Source organism: Corvus kubaryi, unplaced genomic scaffold (genome assembly GCF_017639235.1).
Source record: "Corvus kubaryi isolate FWS band 111438036 unplaced genomic scaffold, C.kubaryi_AGA036_p1.0 37394, whole genome shotgun sequence".
NCBI lineage: Eukaryota > Metazoa > Chordata > Aves > Passeriformes > Corvidae > Corvus > Corvus kubaryi.
Genome location: NW_024581133.1, coordinates 14,092,785 through 14,105,416, shown reverse-complemented (window position 1 = coordinate 14,105,416; position 12,632 = coordinate 14,092,785). Strand labels below are relative to the sequence as shown.

General features: G+C 39.2%; 1 protein-coding gene across 5 annotated transcripts in view; it reads right to left on the bottom strand.

Moving 5' to 3' along the window:
* The window catches only part of RNF111 (ring finger protein 111), a 43,380-nt gene that overhangs the window by 13,554 nt on the left and 17,194 nt on the right, over positions 1-12,632 (bottom strand). For 3 of the 5 annotated variants that reach the window (XM_042038969.1, XM_042038966.1, XM_042038968.1), the window contains exons 3-8: positions 10,250-10,376; positions 8,423-8,586; positions 5,668-5,865; positions 4,492-4,811; positions 3,420-3,675; positions 1,806-2,157 (exon numbers count right to left, since the gene is read on the bottom strand). In XM_042038969.1, the coding sequence (XP_041894903.1) occupies positions 1,806-2,157; positions 3,420-3,675; positions 4,492-4,811; positions 5,668-5,865; positions 8,423-8,586; positions 10,250-10,376 (1,417 nt within the window). The remainder of the gene's footprint in view (positions 1-1,805; positions 2,158-3,419; positions 3,676-4,491; positions 4,812-5,667; positions 5,866-8,422; positions 8,587-10,249; positions 10,377-12,632) is intronic. The other 2 variants (XM_042038965.1, XM_042038967.1) reach the window with 1 other exon arrangement.

The window sequence follows — 12,632 nt, the reverse complement described above, 5'->3', positions numbered from 1 at the left end:
CGCGGGGAAAGCGCGGGGAAAGCGCGGGGAAAGCGCGGGGAAAGCGCCTCATTTTCCCTAAACTGAGTCTTAATCTAAAAGAAACATCTTTAAATTACAGAAATAATTTATAAATGTGAAACTCCTAGGCTGTCCATCCCACAATCTTTATGGGTGGGTAATTAGATAAAAATTAAACAGAAAGCCCATATACAAATGCAGTTATACAAATGCAGTGCACCTTGATACAGGTGCCTTCTGCACATTTAGGGACAATTCCACAACCCTAAGGAAGTTACAGCTGTTGCACTCACATTTGAGACACAACAGTGAGAAGAGGAGACTAACCAATCTCTACTTGCAATCCTGAAAAGGTCCTATATTGTTGGACAGGAAGTATACAAGGTATTATCCCTTAGGTTATGTGTAGAAATGAAGGATGAAACAACATGTTAAGAACACTTCAAGATTCCAGGACACAGAACTGAAGGAACTGCAAGCCTGCTGGCAGCCTCAAGTCTGTATTCGGTAACAGAGCAATATACACCACTTTCTGGCTGTCAGTATAATCTGATTTACAGGAGGCTGGGCCAAGATAATTTCAAGATTGATTTTGCACATAATTTGAATGAGAATTAGAGAGGGGAAAAAAAAAGACCAAGAGCAGAACAATTCTATACAGTTACAAGCCAAACTATAAGAGGAGAAATGTCACTGAGCAAACTGGCACTGTCTGACCCGAGACTGGTGACTTCAGAGAGAATGTCAAGGAACAACCTATCAACATTTGCCTACAATTTCTATACATAGAAAGGAAATTCACTAAGCTAAGAAATGCCAATATTCACAACTCCAGTCCCCAAACTACTGGAAAACTTCCAGATCTGATAAGATAGCTAGCACTATTATTTTTCCTTAAAATGCTATCTTGCTGTCTCACAGCCACTGGCTTCTCTTATGTGCCATTTGTGGCAGTTACTGCCTACAGATATTTATATAAATAACCTGGAAACTGCCTCAAAAGTTGCAGTTAAAGAAGAATTCTCTTTAAGCATTAACTTCTAAGCGAGTTTTAAGTTAGTTATGAGTCAAATTTGTATAACAAAGTTAGGAGCAACAACTAGAGAGCTCATTCTTGGAATTCTCTTAGATATTTAAACACATTACCTCCAAAATTCAAACAAGTTCAGCCACTCTGTGAATACAAAGCTACTACTGACCTGCTATCCATTGATACTAGTATCAACAATCTAGTTAAGCAACAACAGTAGCATGTCTTAGTATCACCAAAGCTACATTTCAACATTGATCACATTCTCAGTCTCCTCTTCGAAAGCAAAAGGCGCAGTAAATACATGTCTCTAATAGGAATTAAACCTGGTAAATGGTCCCTTATGATAATCTATTCATTTCATTTGAAAGTATTAGTTACATAAAAAGAATCTTAACTGCATCAACAAGGCAAAACATGCTGTCAAGGAACATTTGACCAGAGTTTATGATGTACCCTCCAGGCTGTCCAGCTTGAAAAGAATTCCTGCTTAGTATGCAGAGGATGAGTAAAGGGCAAGAGAAACAAGCTCCCCTTATCTTCCATGCCCCATTCACGCCTTACCTGGAGACACTACTGAGAGATATAACAGAGCAGGATCAGTCCTAATGCTCACGTGACTGTGATGATTTGTAAAGACACTTCTTACCATGGTTTAACACTAACAGGTCCTAACCATGCAATTAACAGTTTGAGATTCACATGCAACATTTTACAAGGCTGAGAGAAATTAATTATATGTTTAGATATTGTTCTGAGTACATTTGTGACATACGTTGGATGTTGCATCATTCTTCTTCTCTGGACCTCCATCCTCTGGATCACTTCATGAGGATGTAGCCTCTGTGCTGGAGGTGCTGTTGCAGGGATGTGATGGGATATAGGCTGGTGTGTTGCAGGGAGATGCTGTGGTATTGGAGCAGCTGCATTGGCTAAGGGATGAGTTGGTGGTGGAGGTGGAACAGGATGAGAAGACGCATGAGAAGAGATTGAAGGATGAAAGGGATGCACTGGATGAGGGATAACATAATCCACTTGAGGTGGAGGCTGTGGCTGTGGAGGAGGATTTCCATGAGAGTGAGGACATGCAGAAGCTTGATGGTGAAGAGGTCTGGTCAAGGAAGCATCTGCAATGAAAACATCAGGTGCTTTTAATTTGGTCAATTGAAGGTTTTGACTTAAATTTATTTTAAGTATCTTCACACAGGTGTTTCAGTATTATTCCACCCATTTAAACTGTGGCAACATGGCAATATGTGTTTATGCAATTTTTAAATAAAGTGATTCTAGCAATATATCCTCCAAGAAACCTGTATTTTCTGCAGCCAAAAGCATTCTGTTTTCCAATACTGGCAAAAAACAAAACAAAACAAAAAATCTGTGTGATACACACTGGAAAAGGTGCATGGAAAGGTCTGGGTTGGAAGGGACCTTAAAAATTACCTTGTTCCAACCCCCTGCCATGGACAGGAACACCTTCAACTAGACAAGGCTGCTCCAAGCCATGTCCAGCCTGGCCCTGAACACTTCCAAGGATGGGGCAAACACAGCTTCTCTGGGCAAGCTGTGCCACAGTGTCACCACCCTCACAGGGAGGAATTTCTTCCTTAAACCCAATCTAAACCTACTCTCTTCCAGTTTAAAGCCATTCCCCCTTTTCCTATCACTACATGCCCTTGTCAAAAGTCCCTCTTCAGCTCTCCTAGAGCCCCTTTAGACACTGGAAGGTGCTATAAGGTCTCCCCAGAGCCTTCTCTTTGCCAGGCTGAACAACTCCAACTCTTTCAGCCTGTCCCTGCAGCAGAGGTGTTCCAACACTCTGAGCACTTTCATGGTCCTCCCTACAGACTCACTCCAACAGGCTTGTCCTTCTTGTGCTGAGGAGCCCAAACCTGAAGCAGTATTCCAGGTGGGGTCTCATGAGAGAGGAGTAGAAGGGGAGAATCCCCTTCCAATTTTACTTTACATTTGTTGTTTAATTTTTAAAGTTCAATCCCCTCCCCCCTTTCCGGGTTCACTATTCTATAGAGACAATAAAATCCAAAATAAGAAATCACAATCAAAGAAATTATTCTTCTAAAGCAGATCTCACTCTGAGTATGGGACAAGAGACCACAACCAAGGAAAAGTAAATAAAAAGCCAGTGCTAGAATACAATGGACACAAAAAATATTTTCATAGTAAATACAGTTTTGAACTCTCAATGCTATTATGGTCACTCAGAAGAAAATATTTTAACTTTACCTTGATCCTGTTCAAACCCCCTGCGTAAGATGAGCTGTTTATATTATTTCTTAATCCATGTTTTGCTAGGCCAGTTCTAGGATCAATGCAAGCAGGCAGGAGATGTTTCCCACGCTGCCAGGGCAGCTGTGCCAGCAGTACTTACAAGGAGAATGCATGTAATGGCGGCAGGAGGAGAGCGATGCCTGGGGCGGCGGCTGCGGCTGAGGCTGTGCCACGATGCCCGATCCGTACCCGTCTATCGCCAGCGACTGGCTGGGCCCAGCGCCCGCCTGGTGCCCGTAGAGCGTCGTGCGTGACGAAGAGCCAGGGCAGCACGGATCGAAAGCAGATGTTCCATGGAAAGCACCGCTTCCATGACTTCTGATACCACTGCTGCTTAAGTCTACTGGCAATGCCTGCTGCAGAAACAAACCATCTTTTTTCAAGCAACTCTTCAGACACTGAAAGCAAAGTTACGCTCAAATATCACTTTTAAAAAAAATAAAAATAAATACTATCACAAGCAACTGGGATCCAAATTTTGAAGTTTTAAGGCTTGACTAAACCATTTTTTAAATATTGTTAACACTGCTTATTCCTAAATTCTTGAATCTGGTGAGAGACTAACGTCATTACAATAGATTCTGTGAAAAATAAACACCCCCCCCCACAACCAAACTAAAAACCCCAACAAAAACCCCTACAACAATAGATAAAAAAGATTGAGAGTTCTGCATATTGTAATTTAAGTTACCACAGTACTGTTCTTTCTTATGACTGTATTGTTTTAAATCCGTGATTTAATTACTGAAAAGGTCTTAAAAACCAATGCTTTTAGAGGAGCAACTCTTTTATACTTCTTATATACAGAACATTAGACTTGATATTTTTCTTCCCTCAAAGCAGCTCAACAATTTGCATTGCAAAACTGCTATGATGGGCAGAATATTTCAAGGTAACTATGTTTGGTTTGCTATGCAGATACTCATCTTGCAGCCATCAAGAGGTCAGCTGTCAATGGTTACTTGTAGGATTGTCTTCCCATAAAATTTCAGGGTTTTGTGTTCATACGTATATTATAGTTCAATTTTTCCTTCTAGTTCCCTTCTATAATGTCTGATGCAGAGCAAGAGAGTAATTTATAATTCAGCATCCTATCCTATTCTCTCTTATCTGGAACAACTTGAAATCCCAAGTCACAAGGTGTGATGGTGAGTCACAAGGATTAAACATGCCTGCTCGTGGTAACTGGTGCCAGAACTGCTGCCTGCTCCACATGGGGCAGGCACGGGGGGAGGCCTTTCCACAGGGCAGCTGGAATCACTGAACGAAGGAGATAGCGGGACAGCTGGGTGAGGATTGTGGTGGTGGTGGTGGTGGTGCTGGAAGTGGTGGCCATGCTGCTGAAAGCAGCTTGTATGTGGGTGCCCCAATGCATGATGAGTCTGTGAAGGTCCTCCACAAGGAGAATGCTGGGGGCAGCACGATGGTAGCCTTGGCATGGCCGGAGGGCCAGTTTCCAGTGTCGAATTAGATGCAGCTCTTCTCATTTCATCTTGAAGAGAAAGAAAGTTAATATTGAAGTGAAAAACTAGTAAAGGTGTAAAGCAGCATCTTAAATAGAAAGAAACACCCTGTACCTCATGATTAAATATTTAACCAGTTGAAAACCAGATCTAGACTATAACAAAACAAACTAGATACAAAAACTAAGATTTAGCTATACCTGCCAAATGAACCACAACTGAATGGTTCAGGTGGAAGTACTCGTGGCAACCAGTGGAGTACATGAACTGACACTTGCCTTATTCCACAAATTTAACGCATGTCATCAGCAGGGAAAGGAGGGAAGATTGTTCCTGTGGTTAGTGTGCAGAGACCTCAAATTTCTGTGCAACTGTCATCCACTCAGGTTTATTGTCCCTCAACTCATTTGCAGACAGGGCAGCTTTGTTTCAGTGAGGTCATGAGTGCTCCCTGTATATACAGCTCTATACAGGTCTGTATAAATGTGCTCCCAGCAGGTGATCCAGAGCAGGAGATACACTCAAGGAATCTAGATACATCCTTCACTTCCTTACAACACACATTAAAAAAACATCTCTGTAACATACTGCAATGGGAGGCTTAATTACCAGTGAACTACATTCCACCGCCTCAAAAAGCAAGGATGTGGTTTGTTATATATAACCAAATCATTCCAACAGGCAAAAGCAGAGGGCTCCAGCAAATTTCCTGTATCTTTATGGAGAAATCAATTATTTTTTTCACATTCCTGTCCTTTCAGCTTATTACTGTTAGGTTCAGTACTAAAAGTTCACATGGCACTTGATTTAGAGAATGCTGATTAACTTCCTCTACCTCCTTTGTACTCAGAGGCAACACAACAGCTCAAAGCTCTTATTCTGTACCTCCAGCTGAAGTACCAGCAGTGCTGCCACTGGGGAGACTGGGAGTGGTCTCTGGTGCTGCAGAGGGCTGGCTGGTGGAGACGTTTGGAGCTGCATCAGAGGCCTGCTCTGAGGTAGACGTACTGGAGCTGGTAGTGGAAGCAGAACTCACAACCTGCGGCTCCACTCGAGCTGATGTGGTTGGCACAACTGTCGGCTCTAGTGAAATAGAAGAGCTTTCATGTTCTTAAAGCTTTAAAATCTGCTGAGTTTTTTTTTTATTGTTGCTGCTGCTTTTGAACTATTTTACAAGACATTCTCAATTCTGGCCTTGCCAGAAGCTAAGAAAGAACACAAAAACCTGACAAGGCTTGTGTGTGGAAAGAAAATTTAAATTATTTTCTCTTTTTTTTTTTTTTTACATCTACTCAAATTTTAATAATTAACATAAAATCAATTCTCAATCAAATCTGACATTTAAGTTTTATTTACTGGATAATTATCCATATATATATATTATCCTTAGAACTTTTTACTGCCTACAAAGAACAGAAAAACTTCTAGATCACTCACCAAGAACAGCATAACATCTGAACTAGCAGTACTACTTTACAAACTTCAATCATTCCAGACGCATAGTACTAAAGGCTTTAGCAAGATAAGCTTGGTTTCTAGTCTCAACACATGTTAAAAGCAGATTACCTTCTCTTAAAGGTAGATACCTGTTCATATTACACAGTGCAAAGCTAACAGTGAGCAATATATCCTGGAAATCCAAAATACTTGATGTGTCTTGTCCTTTACCAAATAATCATAAACAAGTTAAAATTTAAAACTATATTTGGTGGCATAATTAAAATTTAGTTTTGAAAAAGACTTTAAGTTCAAAATTTCTCTTAAGTAATGACCAAGAATATGAGATACCATCAAGGGAAAATTATCAGAAACCACTCAGGTTTTTTTAGTAAAAACGTCTGCATGGAAATCAGGGGGGAAAAAAGGCATCAAAAAACTTCAAATACTTCCCTTACACAAAGTCTCAAAATAAAATATGAGTAGCTTTCAAGATTTCTCTCTATATCTAGTAGGAGTATCAGCAACTCAGCGAGCAAAAGAATAAATATATCTTCTCTTGCAAGTCTTCCAACTCATCATATTAAAAAAATATGACCTGATACCTACATTTAAATTCCTCTCACTTTTAATGTGGCATTCCAATATACTAATTTTATTTATTTTAAGGACATTTTGGGAGACACATATTAATGTTTAAATTCAGAAAACAAGAGCAACTTTGTATAGCCTACAATGAGAAGTGATCAGCCAGTCCCCAGATCAGTGGCCACACTGAGCTCCCTCAGGCCAAGGTACCCCACCAGCCTGAGACTTTCACCACCAGCCCTACAGACACTTCTGATTCTCCCCTGCCCAAACCAGTGAAAAACAGAGGGCTTGGTCCATCTCAAATTACTAGCTAAGAGAAACTGCATTTCTTAACACACTGCACAGACATGAACCCAGGAAGACAGATGGAGATAGGATCCTTATGCTCAGGGAAGTAGCCAGCCAAGTTTTAAGACCAGTATCTTTGATGAAGTAAGTGAAGTTGGGATAAACTGCACAGCTGCCTTATAACAGTATTAATTCAGAAGTCTGATCATTTTACACTAATTCATGCGTGAAATTTGATGCTTAAACCCCAAAATAATATTCCCTAAATCCTGGAAGATTCATCTTAGACATTTCCTCTAGGAGGCGGGAGAAACAGCTAGTCTTTAACACACACATTACAGAAGTGAATTTTAAAAATAACTTGGTTTCTGAATATAAGACTAAATTCTATAATATGAATTTTAAGACTAAATTAAAGCAATAGAAACCTACACCCCACCCCTTCAACAGTAGAGCTGTTGGGTAAGAGCAGTTCACAGTAAATACATAAAGAAAATAATCTGTACATCAACTCATCCTCTTCCTTAAAAGCCATTAACCAACCAAAACTATTCTCAAGCCTTTACAACTCTCCAACCCACCCCAAAAATCAAGACAACTTGAAGAATAAGATATTGCAACATACTAAGCTTGCAATGCACTCAGGGACAGAACCATAACAGGACAAAACTTCTGCTCACATTACAAATAACATGCACCAAAGAAATCCCCCAAACCACCACCATCTACAAATATAAATGTGCAAAATGTACATGAGCTTCAGTTTTTCCTTCTCTCAATTTTTTGATAATACCTGGAAGTTGCTCTTATGATTTTCTGCAGGAATAGACTTACTAAGTGTCAGTAGTTTTAATGTTAGGAACCAATGAAAGGTTACAGCTTCAGAAACGTAACACATTTTACTAGTTTAGGGTTGGGCTTTTTTCTTTTTTTAAAAGTTATTTTTACTTCAAGGCCTGAAAGAACAGTCACTATTCCAAAGCATAGGCAATGATAGACTTTCCTTTTATAGTGCTGTATTGAAGTAAGTGCATATTTTTCAAGAAGTAGTTCCAACCTGTTCTGTAATTTCTGCCTGGTGAGTCAGCCCTCAGACACACACCCAAGGCAGCTTTGGAAGAAAAACTGTATCTTTAGATCTAAAAAACCCACTGAAAATAGCTAAACTTTTAATTTTGAAAGGAAAGGCACAAGAGGATTTTCTGACAGGCTTGGAAATCAGACATCTTCATAGAAGGGTACCTTATATCTGATGCAATTAACTCCAGTGCCCTTACACTGCCCATCCTGCTCCTGAAGAGATTTCTCTGACAATGCAACTTACCATCTTCATCCACGGTGAGGTCCACGACTTCAGCTGCGTTCTGCCTCAGGGGCTGAATGACTGTGGAGATCCTGCTTCGGGATCGCTGCTCCGGAGGCCGGGCAGCGTGGGAACTGGAGCTCTGGCCCCAGTGTGATCTCGAGTGTCCAAGAGCAGAACGAGACCTTAACAAAGGGTAACACACCTTAGCTACTGGCCTACATCTTGCCGTTATTAATTTCTTCTCTGCATGTTTGACAAGCTACTGGGAGTTTTTTTATTATTAGAAAAGCATTTTGTTACATTGAGATACCCTGTGACTCCACTTTCACCAAATGCACTTATGAACACTTTTGCAGCCTTTAGCAGAGAACGTAACAGCAAATGCCCAGCACCGGAAGTTTAAAGATCTTTAAACCATGTCCCATGTGCAAACAGCTACCTTAAAAAAAAAAAATTCACTGTGAAATCCCACAACCAAGCCAAGCAGCAACTATAGCTGAAGTTGTTCTAGCTTTGTAAACAGTAAATGAAGAGTCTCCAAATCCTATACTACTCCTATGCAGTCTGGAACAGCAGGTCTATAAATGATGACAGGACTACAAAGACAAAATCTGTAAACATTAAGTACTTTTGCACATTAGCTTGCGACAGAGTACTTTCAGAGGATAATTTCTATACTTCAAATTCCTAAAATGTCTTGACAGTACAAAATCTCTTGACTTCTCACTAATATTTTGCTTCCCCTCTTTGGAGAACAAACATAGCTTTTTGTGATACTCTAACTAAAATGAAATGTGGCTTGAGGAGATCCTAAGCCTGTAACCACACCTAAGGAAGGGATGGTTTTATCTCTATATTATAACACTCAGCACCCATTCTGTTCAATTTAGCCATACAAACCCAAACATTCAAGACAATGATCTCTGGAGTGTATATCCTCTTTGGAGGATACAGTCTTTAATTAAGGGAACAATATTTTTACAGTATTGTATTTATCATTTCACTCTCAAAAAACTTTGACTTTCCAGTATTTACATAAATCAAGTGGCTCTTATTTTCCAATTTGGAAAAACAATGTACTCAGACTTCAGAAATTTAGAAGGGGAAAATGTGAAGAAAAAGGAATGACTTCACTAAAAACAAACAAAACCCACTGCACAAATCACCATGGAGCTACTGCTGTTTTGGCTGTAGCATTGCAGAAGGTGAGGGAAGAAAGAATTAATTTTTTCAAGTCTTAAGGCTATTACAGAAAACATGTCTTATTGATGCTAGGAATATACAAAGCTATCTATTTTTTAAAAGCATTTGGCTTTAGATAACTTCAAATTCAAACCTTTCTTCAAGGAACTCCACTTTGATTCTGTAAAATCTGAAAACATGGAACAAAACCTCCAGATATTCATGGAAGAACAGGAAAGCACATACAGCAGCAGCTTCAAAAAAGTAGGCTGCTTTCCTGAGAAATGCTCAGCTAATCCCTAGATAGTCAACTCAGCCTACACATGCTCTCTCTAGGATCTCACTGCATAGCTTTGCTTCCCCCAAATTCTGCACCTCAATCACACTAATAGAGCCACCTCAACAACTCCAGATTAGCCGAATTCTCTAGCTTTGGCAAAGCTGTGCTTTGGGGTTTTTGTCCTTACTTTGTTTGGGGGTTTAGGACTGGGGGTTTTTGTTACTGTTCGGGTTTTGTTTTGGTTTTTTTAATCAAAAATGCATACTGTGCATTCTGGTTAGAACTCCAGTGACTTTACCTTATGGGCTTTTAATGGCACAAAGCATTGGAACAAACCTGGAGACAAGCAACACTTTATTATTACAAAGAAATGCAAATCTCACCTGTAGTTTTCACCAACAGTGACAATCTCCACTTCACTATCTGTTGAGGTAACATTTATTTCTTCGTTAGCAGTGACTTGGGGAGTGGAGGATGCTTCAATCACCACAACATCTTCATCGATACTTCCTGATGAGGAAAAAGGAAGAAGAAAGTTTATATACTCCCTTTATCTCAGGAACTGTCACTAAAAGAGACTGTTTTTCATAGACTTAAAATATATGTAGGCAGAGGATTCCATGGTGTGTGTCAAAACCTTAGGTGCAACTGTCAAATACATGACCTAATTATTAAAAGAAGCAATTCTGCTGTAAATACTGAAGCAAAATGAAGTAAGGAGACAGAAGACTGAGTGTGGGGTAGGTATGCAAGCTTGCATTGCAAGCATTGAAAGCAATTACAGTGAATTTTATTATCTGTAACACCACGAAAATCCAGTCATTTAATATAAAAATACAAAACATTTCCAAGCTAGCAAAGCAGTAGTGGTGTGTTATCACTAATAGCTTTTTTTAAAGTGTTTTTATAGGTATCAATCTCAAGCTAAGCATTGACAACAGAAGAAAAATTATGCACCAACTAGTTTATACCAACAACAAAATTAATCCCCTGGTGTTTATAAACGTCTTTGTATCTAGACATCTTGTGGCATTCACAATCTGTACTAGACAGAGAAAGATAAAATGAAACTAAGAATGATAAAAAACCTCAACAAAAACCCTACAGAAGAGACAAGTTTTCATAGGAAACAACTTCCACTTCAGGAAGAATGGTTAAAGTTCCAGCCTAACAAGCAGACACATGAAACACTGCTCTAGAGCTGCAACATTGGCAGTGACAAGTCTGAGCTACCTACAATTCTTAAACTGAGCTATGGATTAGTCACTGAGCACAAAAGAACTTCCTAAAAAAAATGAGCTGTATAGCTTAGAAATTGCAAACTACCATTTTGGGTTTTGCAAATTGCTTCAAGGAGTGCTTCAAGAATTTGGTCTCATTCAAGTCAATACTTCCATCCTGTATGGACTGACTATTCTCATCTGCTTTACCCAATTACATGGTGGGAGAGATTATCCTTTTTTATTTTTATCAGTTTTTATGCTCTGAAAAAAACACCCAAACTGCATTACCTATTTTCCAATGGCCTTTGTTTCTGACCATATTTATCCCAGAAAGATTGCTGACTGAAGATGTAAAGAGTGATGCTTCCAAATAGTGGTACGCAAAAAACTCCAGCAATTGGAAGTAGTGTGGAACAAAATTAATTCTCAGAACTTGCATGGAAATTTTGGGGAAAACTGAAAATACTGCAATGTCTAAAAAACATCATCACATTCCAAAATTGAAAATATTGAAAGGCCAATTACTCAGAGTGAAAAGCAGCAGCTAAATCCATCATCACATCCAGAAGAATGTAAACATTGTGCCTATCATGGGCAAACAAGCAACAGCTTCCTTACACAAAACTATCTTAGCTACTCTCAGACAAAACCACCCAGCCAAGCAGCTGCGGAAAGGTCACTAAGAAAAATCCACAACTTGTCCTTCTATCTTCCAAACCTGCACTTCTCTGAAATATAGTCCACACATCCTCAGGCTCAGTATTTACTGAAATTTATGACATATGCGAAAGTAGAAAGATTTAGGCTTAAATATGATTTTGTTACTTGAGAAAACAAACAAGTTCTCCTTGAGTACAGAATCATCTGCCATGTGGATCTATACTGAAATTCACAGTGTGCATCTCCTCGGAAATTCTGACACAAGCTTAGCTCATGAAAACCAGAGGGAATTCTTAACTGAATATCTACACAATTCAGATACCTTTCTCAAGGTTTGAAAGCTCATTTTACTCAATCCCTTTTTTTTTTAAGCACACCTTTAGTTCAGATGTGATTTTACTGACTACGCAAATCAGACTGTAGAAAACATCAGGACTGGTACTGAATGAACAGGTCTTACAACTTCCAAAATAACAAAGAAAATCTTTAGGAAAACAGTAGAAGTTGCTCCAAGTAGAATATAGCATAGACATGGTTCAGACATATGCAATTTCCTACTGTTCATGCTTCTAAAAACACCTTCCCAAGTCAAAAGCACAAACTGATGAGGTTTTCACCCCATGAAGTACTTTCCTATACAAAGAACTAATGCTTTCTTCAAAATAAAGCATAAAAACAACAACTCTAAACTACATAAATATTTCTTCAATTGTTTTATGTAGTCCACCACGATAAGGTATAATTTACTTTTCTCTTTTAGCACATACCAGTCACTGACCAGTCATCTTCTGTCTGTAAAGAACTTTAAGCAAAATTTAAAGCATTAATACCTTCCTGATCAATGTATCATTCAAATGACTGAAGCTGTAAGAAGCCAGCTAAA